This window comes from Branchiostoma lanceolatum, chromosome 2 (assembly GCF_035083965.1).
Source record: "Branchiostoma lanceolatum isolate klBraLanc5 chromosome 2, klBraLanc5.hap2, whole genome shotgun sequence".
NCBI lineage: Eukaryota > Metazoa > Chordata > Leptocardii > Amphioxiformes > Branchiostomatidae > Branchiostoma > Branchiostoma lanceolatum.
The window spans coordinates 5418375-5440493 of NC_089723.1; the positions used below are offsets into that span (position 1 = coordinate 5418375).

At 38.2% G+C, this 22119-nt stretch overlaps 1 protein-coding gene across 10 annotated transcripts in view; it reads right to left on the reverse strand.

Annotated features, from left to right (window-relative positions):
- LOC136427239 (otoferlin-like) overlaps positions 1-22119 on the reverse strand; it is a 216536-nt gene that overhangs the window by 68938 nt on the left and 125479 nt on the right. Inside the window, exon 1 of one of the 10 annotated variants that reach the window (XM_066416034.1) lies at positions 17487-18323. The exons of the other annotated variants lie outside the window; for them this stretch is intronic. Coding sequence (XP_066272131.1) covers positions 17487-17618 — 132 coding nt within the window. The 5' untranslated portion in view covers positions 17619-18323. Of the gene's footprint in view, positions 1-17486; positions 18324-22119 lie in introns of those variants that run through there. 10 annotated transcript variants of the gene reach the window in all.

Consider the following 22119-nt stretch of genomic DNA (forward strand, 5'->3'; position numbering starts at 1 on the left):
GTACGAAAACATGCTGACTTTGTTTTGGGGAATCTTGACTTGAAAACAGAATAAGGGACTTTAAGAAGAACTCACCAATGCTTTATTTAGTTTGCTTACATAACAACAAATAGTTACAGAAGAAACAGGCTAGTTTTCTTTAAGTTCCGTTTTAAAATCTGGTTTCTGCACAAAGTTTTCTTCAAAGTCAAGCTCAATCTGTACTACACAAAAAATTGTAAGCGTTATTGAGATTTTTATAATGTATGTCAAAGACGACAGTAGTATTTTACTTGTGTTTTATGAGATGTTATACAGTGTATGCAATTCTATATTTAGCTGCCATGTAATATTTGTTATTTGTGGACTCAACCCCTGAAAATCTTTGCTAGCAAAGCCAAGCAATGAACATTTGTTAATAATAAACCATTCATACATTCATTCATTATATATAATCTCCTACGTTTGTGTTTTGTTTACCTATCCTGGGCTCTCTTGGAAATCAACCCTACATGTGCAGAGCTAAAGAGAGTACGCATCTACCCATCATTTAGCCATGATTAATAAATAAATAAATAGGCATTATGATTTCTTCTAAAATGATACCTTGTTAACCGAAAAATTTGAGGCTGATCTAGATATCTACTTAATATGAAATATCTGAACAGGCTTTAAATTCTATTGACTGGTATGACCACAGCTTCTAGAATTGTAAGCTGTATTCAATTTCTGTTGGATTGTCTTCAGGCTAAGACAGATGTGGACAGAGAGTTTAAGATATGGGTGGAATGAATCGACTCGCCAATCTAAAGTTCCTTTGGGATTCACCAAATCGATACTCAACAGCTTTGAGAGCTGAGAGTCGTAACTAGTGCCTGTGGGCATGACCTTCTAAGGTCATAGTATACTCTGATTATTGGGTCTTTTAAAACACACGGCAACCCTGAGATACAGGTTTAGAATGTTTTGATCTCTTATTGTAGTGATACCCCCTCCCGAACACACACACATACAACCTAGGTCATAGTATACTCTGATTATTGGGTATTTTAACACACAAGGCAATGAAACACTGGCTGTTTGATATCTTACTGTAGTGAGGCACCTCCCCACACAACTTCAGTCGCCTGGAATAACTCAAACTTGTAAGCTTAATTACCATTGATTGAGTGGATGGGAAAACTACTGGATGTCTAAAAATTCCAAGTACATGGTACTAAAAAACTGCCCAAGAAGACCACACTGAGGAATAATAAAATCTGGCCTTTGTGGACAGGTGGTCGCTATAGACAGGATTCTTAATGCTTGTGTCAATGGGAACAATTATATGGACCAACAAAAACGTGTTCATATTGGCCAGATGGTCATTTCATCAACATGTACAGGTTTCACTGTTCTACCATGCAAAGCACATTGAAATGAGATAGGGAGGCAGTATAGGAATCACCCCCAATAAAAATTGGATAGACAAGAGGGCACCAAGCTGCCCAGTACTTATATGGATTTACTGTCAAAAAAGTAAGAAGCTTTCCTTATCCATCTGGTGAGTTGCAACCTTGTGGAGGGTATGTCAGCCTTCAATACAATTTTCCTGAAAGGCGAGTCTGTCGCCAACGATAAGAAAGGGCTTGTCAGTCAAAAATTTGAATTGCATACGGTTCGATCGATTTTAAAAATGCTCTAAACACATCACACTTCTTGATCTAAATTGAATTTTGCGTCATTTTCTCTTTCAATTGCAAATTGTCTGGTGATGACAGGTGGTACTGTAGTATTGCATTAGAAGATGGCAGGACGTTTTCTTGCATTAGCTTTCCCATGTGCCTAACAGCATTTTTGGATCAAATCCAAAAGGTCTTGCTATGGATAAAAGTTTGATCAAGTTTGACGAACCCAACCCAAAACTATATTTTACCATGAATATTCCAACATCTGTGTCTTCAATACTAATATCAAATGAGAAACAGTAGCACAAATACAGCAGCTACATGTAGGAAACTATATGTAGACTTTGTTGCCTGCTACAACTTTCATGTAGTTTTTTTAGAATCACTTAAAATGTTACTACAAACATAGCTTTGTGGTCTTATCTGATCACTTCAGTCCAGATGCTACACACACTCATGTACATTTATGAAACATAACCAATCATGAGCAGTCATGTTTGAAAAAAGCTGTTACTTTGTCTTCAGAAGAGTACTAGAGTTTCAGAAAGTATACCATGTGAGATAACCAATAAGCATATGGTACTTATACTATTGAATTATGATATTGCTGAATGGTTATCTTTCTCTTTCATCAGTGAGTGAAACAAGAACCCAACAGATGGTTTACTTGATTACACAGCAATGTAACAGATGCGTGCAACATTAAAACATCATCAGCACATTGATGAGGAAATGCATGAATGGCTGTTGCGAACAAGCTTTCAGAAATGAAAGTAGCTTTGAAAATTCAATATGCTTGCAAGATGCCAACTGCAAAAATGGCTCCCTTTTAATTTGACTCTCTGTGCAGAAAAAAAGCCAAAATATCCATGACTGCAGTTTTCAAAGGCGGAGCTTTCCAAGGTGCTGAAACATTTGCTGTTATCTAAATTCAATGTGGTCACCACAGTGGTGAAACGTCAACGGCTGAGTCTCGTGGGCCACGTTGTACGTAGTAGTGAACCATCGGGAAAGCTTCTGCTTTGGAACCCGGACGCAAACAGAAGGATGGGTCGACCAATCACAACTCTCAAGAAACTGAAACTAATTTGGAAGGGCAGGAACTCCTTTCTGCAATGAGTGACAAGAAATTCTGGAGGACGAACTTCTCTTGCTGCACCTCATAAGAGGAGGAACGATGATGATGATGATGATGAATGTGGTCACCAGGTTTTAATGGTATCTCACACAAAAATGTTTGAGAAATATATGTATCATCTGTTTTGAAAGCCTAGATCCCAGTCATGGCAAAAATCATTTAAATATATCAATCATATGGCTTAAGATATGAGTCAAGGTCCCCATGCCTTCAGCAATAACCTTGGCCTTCATCTATCAAATCTACTATGGCTATCCAATGGATGGCTGGGGGGCTTAATGTCAGCCTGTATGAACTATGTAACATAAAACATTCTCTACACATCCAGATGATGATTGTTTGACTTAAGAGCAACCAAATAAACCAATCAATACCGTTACCATTCGTCCCTTTTAAGTTTGGATAATGTCAAAGTCTGCTGCTCTTCAGTCATGATTGAAGATTTCCATACGAACATAAGAAATTGTTTTAAAAGTTTTATAACGTTGTCCAATGTTGTGGTGTATAATGATCCTGAAAGCTGACAAATCTACGAGTTCATGCAAGGCTCTGATTTAAAACAGCACGACTCCCTTTATTGCAAAACAGATTGATCACCATAAGCAGACGCAGACTATCGACAATAGCTTTTCCCTAACAGCCTATTCATGGTCTGGACACACGTAAAGGCCTTCTGGTCCGGAAGTCAATTTTGTGGCTGATTTCCTTTCCTTTATAGCCTTTCATCATAGTCAAGGCCTGATGGAAAGGGACTGGCTCAAAACAATGGGCTTTTTTTAACTTATTGATTTTTTTCAAGCTATTGTCACGCTAACGTAGGAAGCAACACTGATTTTTTTCTTGAGGCCATACAAATTTAATAATGCATTTATTTTTGGTCGCACGATAGCGATGAGCTGCAAAATGGAGATAAAAATATACAAACATGTGGTTTCTTATCAAATGTGTAACATGCCAGTTTTCTAGAAAATAGAGTGAATGCATGGTACTGCTACTGTATTTGAAAACTGTTTGCCCTTTTTTACTAAACTAATGTAACACAAAAACTGCAACCGTTTTGGGTATGGAAATCGCAGGAAATTAATCTTAGCAGTTTCTATCTTTAGCACATCAGAACAATTCCCATGTGAAATAGTTGGTCTACAGAGACCTATGTTTCAGCAGCACAGAAAGCTTTCCTTGCATTACTAAGAAGCCCAAAAGTGGTGGAATTTTCAGGTAAACACCTGTCCCCAGAGCAGATGTGGAGTGAACCCATAACAGCATACTAATGCCACAGCAAGTAAATTTTACGGATGACATCTGTGTGCCTATTGATTTTCCCCTGACTTGACCAAAAAAAACAATACATTTTGTTCCCCTCTTCCTTGGGTCTATTTGTAGAAGTTGTCCTAAGGAAGTAGCCTTGAGTGTCATTGTAGAGGTAAATTTGTTAGAATAGGCTATCACAGTAGTGTTACTTTCTGCACTTCTTGAATATAGAAATAAAAGACTTGTTGGCTGTGATACCAAGTTTTCTTCCTTCGATTCTCTTCAATTATAATGTCTATGGTCTCTATTTTGAAACTTCATGCATCTTATCTTTTTGCCCGTCTTCTTTGCGCACCAAAGAATGTTGGCTGTGATACCATGTTTTGTCGCTTCAAATTCTTATTACAATGTTTATGAACTTCATTTTGAAAATTTAGGCATTTCATTTTTGGGAGGGGGCTGTCTTCTTTTTGCACAGTCAGATTAGGAGTATACAGAGGCTGGCCATTGTATTGCCTTGATGCAATTTTGATAAATAAGAGGATAAATAAATACATACAGAAGCTGTCATCCATAAAATTTACTTCTTGCAGCCAAATGCTGGTAGACACAGCGCTACCTTCACACGAACATTATGTATCACCATCCCTGCCCGCATTCCATTAGAGCGTGTCTCCTGGCACCCATACTACATTACCCCATTGTGCTCTGGTACCACTTAAGAACTGCGGAATTTGTGGTGCAACAGAACATGACATGTTACGCAGCAGCTCGTTTTGAAATTCCGCATGCTTTCAGGGACACTACATGATCAACGACCTCATTCATGAAAGTAAGATTGTAGACAGAGTGAAAGAGATATGATAAAGAAAGTGAATTGTAGAAAATATTAGAGGGAGAGATTTTCAGACTACCAGAAGATTTTTTTGAACAGAGATGCAACAGAACAAAAACAAGCAGCTCATTTTGAAACTCCACACGCTTTCAGGGACAATACATCGATCAATGACCTCATTCATGAAAGTGAGATTGTACAGAGATTGAAAGTGATATTCTAAAGAAAGTGAAATTGTAAGCAATATTAGAGAGAGACATTTCCCAACTACCAGAGGATATTTAAAAAAAACGGATGCACCAGAACAAAAACAAGCAGCTCGTTTTGAAACTCCACACGCTTTCAGGGACAATACATTAAGAAAAGTGAGATTGTAGAGAAATTGAAAGTGAAATGCTAAAGAAAATGAAATTGTAGACAATGTTAGAGATATTTCCTGTCTGCTTGGCATAGGGCATGATATTATGATGGTAGTGTAAGAAAAAGAAAAAGTCATCCCACTAACAGAAGATATCATTTAAAAAACATGCCATGCTGTGCAAGATAACGTACAGTTTCTCAAGCAACTCGATAGATTTGAAAATGGTCAGTAATTTCAGACAGCAGTCTTTTGTCAGTGTTTGAACCAGAACTTTGAATTCACTAGCTATTCATCCAAATCTCTGAATTTATTTGTTAATAAGGTGAAGACAGTTCCAAGATGGTTCAATTGAAAACAAGTCAAGTCATAGTGATGATGATATCTCAATAAGGTAATATTTCTGAGTATCTTACACCCCAAACAATATGTTATGTATTGGCCATAGGATCTATCTAAACAAGTTGCAAAAAAGTTCTATCAAAGCTCTAGTATTTCACTAATAATTATCATCTGTGTGCATAAAAAAAGGCAACTCTCACAATCAAGTAATATTACTGACATGTTTACGGATGTATTCCACTAAGTAAAATGATATTGAAGCGTAAGTCATAATACGACCATCATTACTGAATCAGAACTGCCTAGTACTTTTATGGTTTGCACACATGATGCGAAGAACAAACTTTTTTTACCACCAGGGAATGCTTCTTCTTTTTCCAAACATGGCCCCAATATTGCTCAGAAAATTCACTTGGAACTTTCAGAAATGTGGCTTAGTTGATTATTTCCATTTTGGCCATTTACAGATTTAAGCTTTTATCATTCTTAGCCAGATGAACACACTTGAGTTCCAATTAGTTGAAAATCAAGGCAACATCTGGTGCAAATTGAACTGGCTGTACCTACGTCATAGAGACCATACATGGAGATTATGTCCCTCCAATGTTATTGCCTTTCCGTCATCTAGAGTTGTGATAAAGCTACAAGTACCTGATATTATCGACAATTTGGCTGTGCTTTGGTAGATCAATCTCCGAGGCTTCCATTTAGAAGTGGTATTACAGCTTATGAGGAGGAGTTAGTGGTTGCAGCAATTCCGTGCAATCTGGGAGTTTGGGAATTGTGGAGAGTTAAATGTGTCTCAAGTGCTTTCCTTATGAGGCCCCAGCTTATACCTACAGCAACGTGAAAGACTTCCCAGTCTAGCTGCATTGTACAACAACATGTACCTCTCTTTCTTTCTCTGTCTACACATACAATACAGAATGTTACTGTAATAATTATTCTTGTTTCTTTCACTGTAACTTTATGTTCATTGTTTTTGCAGTCACCTCTGTACCGTGAACTTATCATCACCGTGAAAAAACTTGTTATTTTTGATGATTCCTTCACACATATGTTCGGGAATTCTGTAAATCACTTGCCACCACCAAGAAGATAAAGTTCAGTGAAAACGTCCATTTTCCTTACACCATGAAATTTTGCTACTGTGAAGATAAAGTGAATAACAGTATAACTTTCAAATTTTGTTGTCACATTTTGAGTTATAACTTATGAATTGCCTAGATTATGATGTTACATACTGAGAATTCAACAGTGTTTTGTTTGTGACTTTTAAGGGTGAATCAAATACAGATGATGTGCATTGCATAAAAATGTTACACACAGAAACATGATAATACTTTGCATTACTGTCAATGCAATGCAGGTTTGGAGTTTGCGTTTGAAACAATAGTAGCGCTACAGTCCCACAATGGAACTACTTTTTGCTGTGTTTTTAAGTTTGCAATGAAGAGATCACTGCAAAAATTGCCAACATAAAAGCACATATGGTGAAGGGTTGACACCTATAAAGTTACAAGGCTCAATGTTGACATCTTTTCTGGATGTTTGCATCATATTCTAACACGTCACATATCATGGCACTTTGCTGACCTTCCTCTGACATATACATTAAGCCATCATATACTGAACCCTGTTAAAGTGTCTATATAGAATTGCAAGTGCCAAATAAATCTACGCCATAAAGATTTCAGCACTTTCCAGCAACTTTAAAAGCAGATTTACGATTAATCCTATCAGCTTTTAAGAGCGTTTGATTATGTGCAGGGGACGAGAGATGATGGGGAAAATCATGTTGTGCAAATGTATGTACATGGAATAATAATTGGTGCATTCCCTCGGTGACAATTAGGTACCATTGTGAAGTGATGATTGGATATTCACTGGTGTCCAATCGAAAATGCTTGGCTAAATGCATTAAATTCTGAGGCCTGAGTAGGGCTGAACAAGGCTGTCTTTAAGATTTTTGAAAAAAATTGCTTATTGGGACAAAAATTTCACTCTATTCATCCAAAAGAATCTGAACTTCATGACATGAAATTGATGAAAATGCATTTGTGTTAGCTTAAAGTAAACATTGAAAAAACAGAAATTATCAACATTTGCTACTTAACAATGATTGGGATGGAAAAAAATTGGAGACCGCCCAGTTTCTGAAAGTCACTGTCCTTGGTGCTGAATACTATGTTACAAACATGTAGTTAGTAATATTGTATTTTCCCCTACTTCAAACCTATCAAAGCTTATTACATGTATATTATGACAAATAGAGAGCAGAAGGAAGACATAAGCCTCCAACAGAAATTGCTATGCAAAATGCATTCAATTCTGAGGACTGATTAAGTTTCTGAAAGTAGCTGTCCCTCGTCCCGAAAGTTATGTTGTAAACATGTAGTTATAATTAGTAGTATTACATTTTCCCCTAGTTCAAACTTGTCAAAACTGGCTGTCTGCAACAAATAGAGAGCTGGGTGCCTGGAATAGCTTTAGAAGATAGCAGTTGACATAAATCCCAATCTAATTGGTAGTTGACATAAATTCTAATTTGGTATCTAAATTTAGAAACTAATTCTGTTGAAGCTGAGCAAGACAGCATTAACTGTAAGAAATGCATGCACCATGCTGTACTTTAATCCACTTTAGCACTGTTATCACATTTTACTTCTCAGGAATTGCCAAGACTGCACCTAATCGTCTTAAGATTACTAGGATGATTATGTTACAGGTCTTCTCTCTCGTCTTAAGATTACTAGGATGATTATGTTACAGGTCTTACTGCAGACATATTAACTGTATTGGGTCTTGACCTCCCATACACTACAGTCTACAATTTGACGTAAAGCGGAATCATTGGCAAGACTTATAGACATTATTACACACAGCTGTTACAAACTGGCATTGAGTTTACGCAGTTAATGCCGGATAGCTGGTCAAGATTGCATTAAAATCACGTCTGTTGCATATGTCTTCTTGGCAAACAGACCTCTTGGCAACCTATTCAAACTGATTATATCCTTAATCATGTAAGTGCAGTCTTAGTTATGCTAAGCATGTTAAGCACGACAGAGTAGTCAGTTAACACCTATATGTATTTTTCTGTCTTAATTATTGCCCTTTATTGCAAAAATACAACAGAATTGTTGTTGTTGTCCTTGCTGTTGCTACCCCAACGTTTTGTGTGTGTTTTCCAAGAATGTCACATTTTTAGGGTTCGGAATCAGCCATGTTCGGTCTGTTTGCTCGTTCCGACCCCTGTAGTGCCTAGTGGCACATACGGCAGCAAGTTTCCTTGCCGTTTCAGTAGCATGGTATATTACAATGAGGGCTTGCTAGCCCTTCCCCTTTAACATGCTCAAATCAAGGCACCTCCTCTAACACAGGACCCCCATTTTATGCCCCTTCTGAAAGGCGGTGCATCCCCAAATTGAGATGTCCTCACAAAGGACTTAAACAGTGGTCTAGCTCCAATTTACCAACTAATTGGAACCAGGAGCTCAACTGCAAGGCTGCTACCAGTTGAGCCACAGCGACATCCCAAAACAACCATGTTCACCCGAGGTTATTGCCTTCCCCTTATACATGTAGTTAGGCCTCCTCTAGTTTGTCAGCTGCCATTCCCCCACAGGGGAACCTCTTTCTCCCGGAAGATTGCTAGTAATTTCGTAGAGAGCAGTTTTGACATCAATTAGGAACTTTATGGTTTGTACAGCGCGACTGAAATATCTTGAACCTGGCAGTTTAATAACTGTTATTATATGCAAGAGGAAATTTCACAGATGCTGCTACCTGGGTAATATACTCTTTGATGAGAAAATCATTGCAATCTTTCCGGTTTCTTCCAACTCACCATTACTTGTTATTATCTATAAAACACCATCATATAGATGTGATATGAAGATAATGTATTAGTCTTTAAACCAACCAATCTACACCACATTACTACACTGCAGCTGCAAATTTCAACTTGAACTGAGTTAATCTAGACCACATACCAGTGTAAAGTGTGCAGCAGTAGGGGGGGATATTTAGTGTGAAGACTGCTATTGCCTTCACCTATGTTTCAACTATTCTTGATATTCTTATTCCTTTGGTCCCCTTTCTTACATGTATAATTTTGCACTTGGTATTTTGAAACAAATTTTCGCTCCTCTACTATGGCTGCAGAATGAAATTGAAAGTAAAAAATGTTTTATTCAATCTTTGGAAGTAGGCTGTATAGCTTTGAATATTCTTATTCCTTCCGTCCACTTTCTTACATGCATAATTTTGGTCTTTTACAATTTAGTATGTTGAAACATATTTTCAATCCTCTGCTATGGTTGTTGAATGAAATTGAAAGAAAAAAAGTCTGCAGTGTTTTCTTTAACATTTGCAAATAGGCTGTATAATTTCAAATATACTTATTTCTTTTGTTGCTTTCTTATAGTTGTACAACTTTATGTCTAATTTTGTTTTTTGACATTAGTAGTTAAAATATTGTTTCTTATCCTCTGCTATACCTGTAGAATGGTATTTTCAAGTGTTATCAATTCAATTTTTACGTATGATCGTAACCTTAACTTTTGTATTGTGCTGTTGCATTTTGAATAAAGTCAACGTCATGCCAAACAGCAGTTACTCAAGCAACTGATGATTTTGAAAATGGTCAGACATTTCAAGTAGCATCCACTACTTTCAGCGTTTCCAAAATAATATCCAGTGATTTGGTGTACCATATTACCTGAATGTCTGACCTTCATCTGAAGTCAAAGTCTTTTTAAGGCATTACTTCCAACACATTGCCTTTGACCCAATTCCAAACTGCAATGCATCTTCCATTCCACTTCCATTTACAAAGTGTTCCCATTTCCAGCGGCCAATTTAAACGTCTAGCTCCATTTAGTGAGTGGGATTTTGTCACTGTCGACCCTTACGTCGCCCCACTTCCTCAGCCCAACCCATCACCATGTACAACAGGTTAATGCCATCAATGATTACCTCTCCTATTTCAGGATGGCTGATCCTAATTGAGCCGGGCCTGAACATGGTCCATTTGGTTAATTACCACACTTCACTTGCGTGTACCTGTCATCCGATGGCTATCAATCAATGTGGAGCTGTACTGTAAGGGTGTAAAATAGACGGGAAATGTTTCTAACCTTTACCCAACTTCTTCATTCGTTCATTTAGACCATTGTACTAGGGCCAATAGATAAGCGTCTTCTAATAAAAACGTCCCACTTTTCAACTTAAAAAAGTTCTTAAAAAAGTTAAACTTTGTCCGATTTTGAAACGGAAAAAACATTGCAAGCGGAAGTATCTGATCTGTACTTTGACAGCAATTTTAGCAAGTTATATCTTACCCAAAAAATGGTGTGACATGCCTAATTGAAGTGCTAAGTGGCACATAGGGCAGCAATTTCCTTGCTGTTTCTGCACCTGTTCCATGCTATTCCATGTACACGTCATCCTATGGCTATTGATCATTTAGAGCTGCACTACAGAGCGCAGAAAGAATAGGCAGGAAATGTTTCCAACCTTTACTTCTTAGTCTCTTCCTAAGGCCATATGAATTTTATTTGTTGATTCTTGGAAATTTACACTATTGGCGGCAATTAAACAACTTTTGTAAATAATCAGAAATTTCAGACTGCATCTTTTGCCACAATTGCAGAGTGTAACATAGAAGGGAAATGATTCTAACCTTTACCCAACTTCTTTAGTTTGTATGTTTGTTCAGACCCTTGTAGTGCTTAGTGGCACATAGGGCAGCATGTTTCCTTGCTGTTTCAGTAGCAGGGTATAATTTTACAGGGAGGGGTTGCTAGCACTTCCCCTTAAACGTGCTCGAGGCACCTCCTCAAACACGAAACCCCTATTTTACGTTCTTTCCGAAAGACAGGGCAGACTGGATACATTTTGTAAATGATCAGATGTTTCAGATTGCATCTTTTATCTTTTGCCAGTCACTTTATTACACGGATGTCTAACTTTCATTGACACAACACCACATCATGTCTAAGAATCCTACTTTTTCCCTCAAGACAATGTGCAGTGATTTCTATGCATAGTAAGTCATGACTATCTGTCTACACAAACGTTTCAAATTGCATCTGCTATCTTTTGCCAGTCATCTTATTACCCGGATGTCTAACCTGATGCAACACCTTGTCATTTCTAACAATCCTACTTTTTCCTCTCAAGACAATGTGCAGTAAGTACATTTCTATGCACAGCGAGTCACAACTACCCATCACGACTGGATCAATACAAGCTTGATCTCTTTTAAGATCTATCTTCTCATTAATTTTACTCACTAAGTACAGGAACATATTGATAACCTGATCATTCACAGACAAGAAAGAAAATCCTTTTATAAGGAAAAGTAACTCTAATCCTTTCTAACTGTTTGATTGATTGAACATCAGTAACTGTACTTCTTGCCATTTCATCAAAGACAGATGAAGGCTTTCTCAGTTTCAAACCAGAAAACAAACTATCAAACACGCTTACTGGAGCTTTACATCAAATCAGACCTCAACATAACTCTTGCCAAAGATGGGCTTTAGAAATTGCGAGAAATTCTTACGGAAGACAATGGAATACAGATTACTCTCCCTCATTTGCTGGTACCACCAGGTAAACTTTGTTGTTACAATTTCCTGGTACACATACATGTATCTAAAGGTATTTCAGCGAACCATGTTTCACCCTTTCTAAACATCAAACCTCTGCACGTAAAAGAACCCAACACGCATATCAAGAAGAGTAGGGGTGACCCAGTGTGCTTGGCTGAATTCACAGGCCACAGTAAAGCCGCATCGCACTACTACATGTAGCTGACGAAAAAGTGTCATGCTTTGACCTCAGTCTGAGGTCGCCCGCTTCACCTTTACCTTTACCTTTGAGATAGTTGTACATCTTTGATCATTCATTAGTATGCATGGAGTAACATTACAGTATCCCTTGTGCCTGACCCAAAAAAGTGATGTTAAAGACCAGGGAGGTTCTGTTTGGAACGACTACTAAGAAATGAGTTATTCATCAGGCATTACCATGGGTGCACTTCGACTCACATACTGTAACTCTTTTTTTCTTTCACTGTAACTTTATGTTCACTGTTTTCACTGTCACCTCTGTATCGTGAACTTATCATCACCGTGAAAAACCTGTTGAAATTATTTATGATTCCTTCACACATCCGTTCCGTGAAGTAAAAGTTCTGTGAAAATGTCCATTTTCCTTACACCATGAAATTTTTCTACCGTGAAGATAAAGTGAACTACAGTAACCCTCATCTTCAACCCCGTGGCAGCGGTGTCAGGGGCGGAACAGTGGGCCGTCGTTTTACAGCACTCCACAGGAGAGGTCTTAACGGTGCACTGGGCAAGGCGATTAATCCTCTCTCTCACATGCTGATGCTTTCAAAGAGCAAACGTCTATCCCCTACAAATCTGATCTTCAATGAATTGCATAAAAATGTGAGACACAGGAAGCTGGTAATACTTTGAATTACGTGTACTTTGAATGGGGAAGTATGTCAAATGACAAGACTAGATGCTTTCAAAGGGCGGACATATATCCCCTACAAATCTGTATCTTCAATGGAGCACATGTGCTCACTGCATAATCGGACGTGCTTCTTTGAGAAGTTTCTGGCTGCCTCAGTAATTTTTGGGTGATTTTCAAGGTTGAATCATCTACAGAACTGCATAAATTGCATAAATGTCACACAAAAAAAAGTATCCAAGTACACAGAGCTGATAATACTTTGAATTATATCATATGGTGAATTGGTGTCAAGTGACAAGGTTTGGTGTTTTCAAAGGACAGACATACTGTATCTACAATGGAACACATGTGCTAGTTACATATTTCACACAGATGTGCTTTCTTTGACATCTTACTGCCTTAGAAAGATTTTAAGTGCAGTGATTTTCAAGGTTCAATTACCATTGAAAGCATCAAAGTTTGATGTTTTCAAATGACGGACATATATCCCCTACAAATCTGTATCTTCAATGGAACAGATGTGCTAGCTGCCAAACAGATGTGCTTCTTTGAACCTTTTTGCCTGCCATATTAAGGACTCCTCTCTGTTTGAAAAGGACTGCGAAGAGTTATCTTACTCCTCTGTAATAGCCACTTCCCGATATCTCGTCGGCAGATCCTACCACACCAAAACCTTCCATATATCTTCATTATACTTCTGAAGTGTCAGTTTGAAGCTTCATTATTCTGCGATGAGACTGCAGCAGCACATAAAAAACACAATGAGTCCTCTCCCATGTCGTTAACCTCTTTGCTTGTCACGGAAGAGACACGGGTATTGATTCTTGGCGACTTATAATGCAGCAGGAAGACCACAAAGGGTCTATTCGGATCTTCATAGAGCACACAATCAGCCTCACAGTATAATTGATACTGACACTGTGGCTACAGTCAACTTTTGAAGTCCATCATACCAAAACAGGGGTGCTGTCGGACAGGGGGGCACATTAATTCGGGAGAGAAGATTCGTCTTGAATATCTTACCGCTAATCACATTTTATACAGCAGCTATTCGGTCCATCCTTGGCTTGAGGAGAGTGCTATGGATATAGACGTGTCCAAGTAAAAAAAATACACGAAAAAACGGCCGTACCGCACACATCAGGCCAGTTCGGGTACAACCCGTGTGTTGAGTCGGTAGAACTTCACTCAAAGTCGGCCCATCGTCATCATCGGGCAACGTGTAACGTTACATTATTCATGGGAAGTTAGCTGGATGCCGTAGCAATGGTAATACTACTATGTCCATGTGTTCCTTGTTGTGTTAGGAGCAAACTTTGAGGAAAATATCTTCCTCAGTCCACTATCACACGCAGCATTTAGACAAAAAAGTGTTCCTCACAAACCTTTGTCGTCTGCTTGACAACAGGATTCTGGTTAACAATATGGCGGCGGGAAAATACACGTGCCGTAGGTTGTAGCAACAGAGAGGAGTTTTGTTGATTGATCACACTTAGAATCCAGTTGCAGGTTAGCAAAAGAGATTGTAATAAGTTGTCTTGTAAATAATTGTGTTGAGCAGGAAGCGGATGTGACATTTTTCTTATAAACCAGCCGACAACCATGTTGCTTAATTCTCCCACGAAGTCCTCAGACTGTTCCAATAAGGGACGGAGAGTTTTTGACCTCGTCGCCTTATAATCCATGCTTATCGAAGCTTTTCAGACAGTGTTCTGAATACGTAAGTCTGGCAGGTTTGCATTTCTAGCGGTATTACTTATGTTGCATCTAGCACATATCCCTAAATACCCCGTTTTCGAAAAATCCCGAATTTAAGTACCCCGCGAATTTAGGTTACCCAACGTTATGTTGTCGCAACAAGAGAACTTAGAACATCTGATTCAATAAGTTCACTCATTGAGCATACAACCATTTTCACAGCATAATTGGTATTGGTACTGTGGCAGCATTCGACTTTTTAAATCTATTATACTGAGACAGAGGGCAAAAAACAATACTGTCTGTAGGGGGTAAGGTGTAGTTTATAGGCACTCTTGTACTGAAGGAGCACTCTTCACACAAGTGTCATTAAAACAGCTGGAAAACAATTCAAGTTGGGTTGTAATCCCCTTCTTAGAAGCTTCAGAATCTGTAAACTCAAAACTTTCACAAAGGTTTGTTTTATTTTTGCGGGTTTTGTGGTGACTCTTCCATGGCAAATTCATGAAACCAAGAACATACATTTCTGATGTATTTCTGTTCTACAGAATTGACTTTAAACTGCAAATTTAATGCACTGCCAAAAACCGCTTTTTCCCTCCTTCTGCAAAATAAAACCATGTTGAAAGTAAATGGATATCCAGCATTACTAAATTTTCTGAATGTCCCTGCAGAAGATCTGAATGCAGGTCTAGACACCATTTAACTTTATCAGTCTGGCACAAGATTTACAATCAGTGATTACTGGACCTCAGCTCAGTCTGCAAGAATTCAAGTCAATCTATCTAATAGCCTTTCTACAAGTTATTGTTGTCCCAGCAAGAGAACTGAGAACATAAATAAGTTCATTAACTTTTAGCACACTGAAGTAGCTGTTTGGCACCCCATTCTCTATTGGTTACAGAGTTAGGCAGCAGGGAGAAGGTTAAAAGACTGGTTATGTTTTCGAGCCACACAATTTGTAACATTTGTCCTAAAGACAGCAGATATCTTATGAAATATTGCTGAAAATTATCTTCCATCATCTGTCCTGTTCTCTGGGAATTTCAAAGGTCAGTAATCATAGATTATTGCACCATTTTGTTGCCATCATAGCATGATTCCAATTACTTATGTTTATCAATATGCCAGATAAGATATGGCTCAATGATTTATTGCACCAATAACAATTTTTGACCCAGATCTGTTTTTAGCACCCTTTTCTATTCAGACAAATACCGCAATTTGTAAACAGCTTAATTTAGATTGTTTCCCCATAAAAACTAAAAACAGCTATTCGATTTAAGGTTTCATGAAAACAATTTCCTTAAATGTCTATGATAACAGCCATGAAACTACAAAGCTCTGTTTAAAACACCCTTATTTAATAAGATACATGTAAACAATGTGCTTCCCACGATTTGCAAATAGTTTAATCTGTTATAGTTTCCCAGAAGAAGTTGACATAAACAAAACAGCCCTCTGTTTCATGCAAACAATTTCCTTGAAAGTCTAATAACAAGTATATAGCCTAATTATGCCACGAAACTACATAAACCTCTGAAAAGATCCACGTCAATTACGCACAGTTTGTTGTCATCAATAATTTAGGACCCAAGAGTCTTCATATTGTGTTCTGTTTGGGACATCCAGTTAGCTGTGCATGCATTATTGAGAGCACCCCCACACTGTGTGATACTTCATGAATGAAACACGACTCGAAATTCATTTTTGGGAATAGCTATACGTGCTCTAGTGCAAATAAGATTTAAATCTATACTCCGATAAAATTTGAAGCACAACATTAGACAAAGTCTCAAAACTTTAATATCAAAAACCTAATACTGCTACTCTTCAGAATTTGAAATTCTAAACTTGACATCAAAATTTTAAACATGTAATACAACAAAGGTTTTATTTTTTCTTTGATACTTCATGAGGGCTTGAAAAACTGGGTACATATGCACTCCTGTGCACCCGCAATTAGAGCTCTGCATCTTATTTCTGACTGTAGGTTCACCCATGCACCTAGATATTTGTGAAGAGTAACATAGATTAAGGTACTATTATGCACAATTATACAAAATATTCTTGACATTTAAGTATTAAAAATAAGAAGAAACCTTTGTGGTATTACTTTGTGTAGAATATTGAAATTAGCTATAACGTTTGAATTTGAGTTGATTTATTCTACATGTACCTTGTGGAGCCAAAATATTTGTGTGCACCTACATTTTTAGGTTACATGCACCTGTGCACATACTATTACAGCATTCCACTAAAATTACTTTCAAGCCCTGCTTCATGCATGTAAACGTTAGCAATATCAGGTGTAGCGTATCACCGAGAAACACCAGCTCTCGGTATAAGATAAACGTAACCAATTCAATACACCAGACGCATTGTGATTTATTCTACACGTCTGTATCTAAAGCTTCCAAGAGTATGATAAATATCAAGAAAGCAAATTTCATCTCCTTTGAAATTGCAACATGGATACATGTATTCTTTAAAGCTTTCAGGCTGATGTAGATAAATGTATGATTATCAGAACTTTGCATTTCAAAAGAGCATCCGTAAACGGTATGTTAAACAGCTGACGGTAGTAATTTGAATCAGTATTGCAACCGACACATCAGCAACAACAAAACATTACGACACACATTCAAACAAAAACAAATCTCTAGGGATTCTCCAAATTCAGAGGCCCAAGCCCATTGAAGATTGTGAGGGTGTCAGACTTACGAGAGTGAAATTCCGGTCAGGCATGCTTCTCATTTTGCGGTTGGCCGCAGCAATGCTTGCTGTCTGGCTGCGTGCCGCTGGTTTACTCGACACAGGGGGAGGGGACGTCGGCGAATCGCTCTTTGATGGCATGGTGGTAACACCAGTGTTGCCTCACTGAGGTAAATCCAACAGGACTCCTACAAATGTGCACAGCACCAAAAGGAGAATTGACTGTTGTTGAGTCACGAAAGTCGTCGCAGCAGATCATCGGTTGGTTCCTCCATCGTGCTTGGAATCACGCTTGTTCCCCAACTGTTGGGTTAATCATGAGGTCCACTCCGTCAGGGGTACCGACGGTCCATTCAGTAACAGCCAGCACGTTCCAAGACCAACCCACAAGAGATTAGGGACATCTGCAGCCCAGGAAATTAAAAGTCCTGGGACAGAGACGCACGTTGTTGTCACAGCTCTACTCAACTGTTAGGTTTGATGCCTTTCTCCTATATGCAGACGAAGTCTCTCTTCCAATAGAAATGACACTAGAAAATCCAGATGCCTACTTCCCATGGATGAATGTCGCCAAGAATAGGTTGGAGGATATTCTTACACACCGTAATGTGAGAAGAGGAGAAAAAAAAAGATTATTGCACTTTCTGACTGCTAGTTATTGGACACCCTCAAGCTCATACACTCATACATAACGCCGATCAATACAAGTGGGGAGGGCCTCATGCCTCTTGGCATTAGTCTGGTACCTGACCATTTCCCAATGAAATACAGCCAGAATCAAGTGTGCCAATACACATATCATTAAGCCATAAATTTTGTGCTCCTGAGATTTCTGTTTGAAACTATCACTTAGCTCTCAAAGAAATATGCCTCCTTCTTTCCTTTCACAATCCTTGGGACCAAAACACTACATCTTCTAGATTACCATATTCTGATCATAAGCTGTCGAGAAGATCATCAAATAGACTCCTTGTCTCATCTCAGGTAATCACAGAGAACTCCCTTGAAGGCCTAGCTGCCTCAGAATCCTGCAGGCCACAAACAATCCCTGGTGATTTCCTCCCGTACATTCCTAGCCCATCATGTTAATCCCCTCCTCCTGCCTGAGCCATAGCCTCACAGTTGCCTTCGACACACCCCCACCATTTCCAGAACAAAGCCACACCGTTGGGCATCATCCTCTGTTCCTCTGTGCCGCAATCATCACTCATCCTGCAGGGATTGGTTGATAAGCACCATAAAACATCTCCCCGCCATCCCCTCTAATTCACGCGGCGACAATCCGCGGGGAATTCTCCTGGAAGTCGCAGCAATGATGTGGTCTGGACGGGTCTGATTTGCAATGCTAATTTTCACTTCCCGAATATGACTTCCGTTGTTGCTTATTAATATGAAGACATGTTTAAAGGAACAGAGACAGTTCTGTCTTCACGTAAATGAAGATACACATTCCAACATTCCTATAAGGTTTGTCACTTACTGTTCATTTGTATGTTGTTAAGCAGTCAACCATGGCATTCCAGCCCAATCTCGTTGTATCAAGATATTAGACATTTGCATATGTTAGCCTATATTGTTTAGCACATAGAATTGTAAGATTTATTTTGTATTTCTATTTTGTAGTTTGTAGTTGGCCATGCAAAAGTCACTGTACTTTTTGTTGTGTTATTAAGCTTCTATATGATAGAATTAGGTCACAAAGGTTATTAATCTAGTAACGAGGGTGTGGTAAGTGTGAAATGTTCCCAACAATTAAGTTTTAGCAATCTCACATTTCTGCCCTAAATACTGCTCATGTTGTATGAGTTCATCACTCAGACTAAGACAAAGTCACTGTTTTTTACATTAAATTTTGATGAAAAGTGGTCAACTGGTGCTTCATACATTGATCACCAAGTTTAAACATGACAGTATAAATGTCACAGAAAAACAATTACCTATTTTCACATTTGTTTAAATTGCAGTGCATACGAAGCAGAAGTAAAAAATCACTGTTAATGGGTTACTTTGTTTGGTTACTGTAATGGCCAAGAAGGTAGGAATAAATTCATTTTCTTGAAAAGAAAATGTCACAGAAAAACAATCACCTATTTTCAGATGTTAATTTCTTACTTCTGTTTCGTAGTAGTAAAAAATCAACATCTGATTCAATACTGAAGTCCTAGAAATGATAGTGAATTGGTGTCGTGTTCTATGTTCCCCTTTGCAACTTACAATAGTCCCACTTTCCAATTATTCTTAACAACCAATGTGTCACCATAGATTTTCAGTGCTTTGCATTAGGTCCAATTTGAGCAAATGTACTACACATATTTACAATGTTTCTCAACAAAAAAGGCATTACATGAAAATTGAGTCTGGTATTCAGGATATCTTTTTCTTATATTTTCCTTGGGACATGCCGTGTGAAATGCCAAGATCACAGTCACAGTGTACATGTCTAACTGCTTGTAATACGTCCTAATCGACCTCACCATTTGTCCAAAAATGAGGCTACAGAGAAAATGGTATGTAGAATATCTTTTTCTTATATTTGCCTTGGGACATGCCGTGTGAAATGCAAAGATTACAGTCACAGCGTACATGTCTAACTGCTTGTAATACATCCTAATCGACCTCACCATTTGTCCAAAAATGAGGCTACAGAGAAAATGGTATTGCTGTAATGGAACTGACCTTGCACAGAAGCTGACACACAAAGTGCAGAACCAATCAGCTTTCTTCAAATTTGTCATCCCAGAATCAATCTAATTATCAAATGGAGCCTTCTGATTGGTTGACGACATCTACCAATATGACAATCATAGATAACTACCCCTGGGACCTATTTCTCCTTGCCAAAATGAAAGCAAAGTGACAATAGGCTAAGAAATTGGACTTCACCCCCAAAAGGGCCATTTATTTTAAAAGCTGGTAACTTTACAACCTCAACATTAACTGAATTTTTTTCAGAAGTATGTGTGATGCCATTAGTGTGAATATCACAGTGAATAGTTACAAATCTGATTCTACTGTTGTTTAAGGTAACTTGACATGAATCGCTTGTAAGCAGGCACACAGGAAGAAGTGAGATATTGGGAGATATTATGTTTGTGACCGTGGTACTGAAATACCATCCCCTGTTGGCAATATATACTTTTCCTTCAAATCATAAGTTTATGATATTATACAGGCAATCAAAAGTCAACTGGTTAATTGAAACTTCTTAGCAAGTCTCAAACAGATGCAAAACAAGAAACAGGTTTACTTCAACTAGCTTATGTTAACAGAAGCCTTTGGGACAGCATTTCAAAAACTCGGAAAAGTAGACTCTTAACCTTGCAAATCCCTCTAAGAGCCCCAAATCAATTAAGTAATTTGAATGCAGGCTGCAGTTATACTGGGGTAAAAAATCTGTACCCAAAATGATGCGTGGAAAGTGCAAATTTCACTTAATAAGGATTACCCTGCCAGGATTGAAAAATCACCCGCTGTTCCCAGAGGATGTAGTACTCCTCAATTAGTGTCCCTAATACCAGTGCTGCTGAAGATCATAGTCTGCAGTCTTAAACATACTGTTGAAGATGAATTCCACTTTCTTTTAACATGCCCCACGTACATTGAAGAGAGACAGACACTTATGAATGTTATCACCCGCAATGCAAACATAACCTTACCATCTAAGACAAGCCCAGAAACGTTCAATTTACTTATGTCATGTCCTGACGCAATTTCCTTGTACATAGGCCAATACATATCTACCTCTTTTCTAAAAAGAAATCGATTGATCTCTGATGCCAACAATTGATGTTTCCTGTGTATCATGTAACATAGTTCCACATATGTATTGTGTATTACTCTTATTGTATACCGTAGTGTTTAGACTTAAGTTTTATAGAATTCAATAGCATTGTTAATAAGCAAAGACATATATTTGACATTTTGTACTGTCTACGAACTTGCCATACATTGTACCCGTTACATTTGTTGTGCAATAAACTTTACTTACCGACATTTCCATCTCCACCGTTACATGTCAATCAGGCAGTTTGTAGAGTCAATCATAATGGGAGATCTTCATAAAAGAAACAATCTAACTTTGTTGGCCATGGGTTCATTTATGTGCAGAGGTTTGACACTTACCAACCTTTTAAAGTTCTGAGCAACAGTATATGTACTGGAAGAAAGGTAGGTCCTTTAAGGTTTATCCGTGAAAGATGTCCTCACAAAAAGGGCCCGAGAGGAACAAAAATTTGACACTGGCACATTCAAACAATGAAGTTGAACTTTGAAGAATATTACTTCCATTCTGACACCCACAAACTAGATGATCTCTTGGCCCCCTTGTTGATTGGTGGCAGTCCATTTCAAAGACATTCTTTTCCAACCTTTAGCAAGAAATGGGTTGGCTTCGAGTCCTTATTAACTTTGGTAGTCTTCTCATTACAAACGTAGCAATAGAATTCCTGGGAACTGTCACTGCTACATTTGCAACTGCCACATTAACAAAGAGTAAGATTCAGCGTACTCAGTTCAGTTCAGCTCATTGATCCTATCCTACTTTAGGTGACATCTGTAAACCAACTGTGACTAGAGCTGTGTACCGATACAGTCCCGGGTACAATCAATTAGGTATTGATACTGGACCTGACTCAGGGGATGG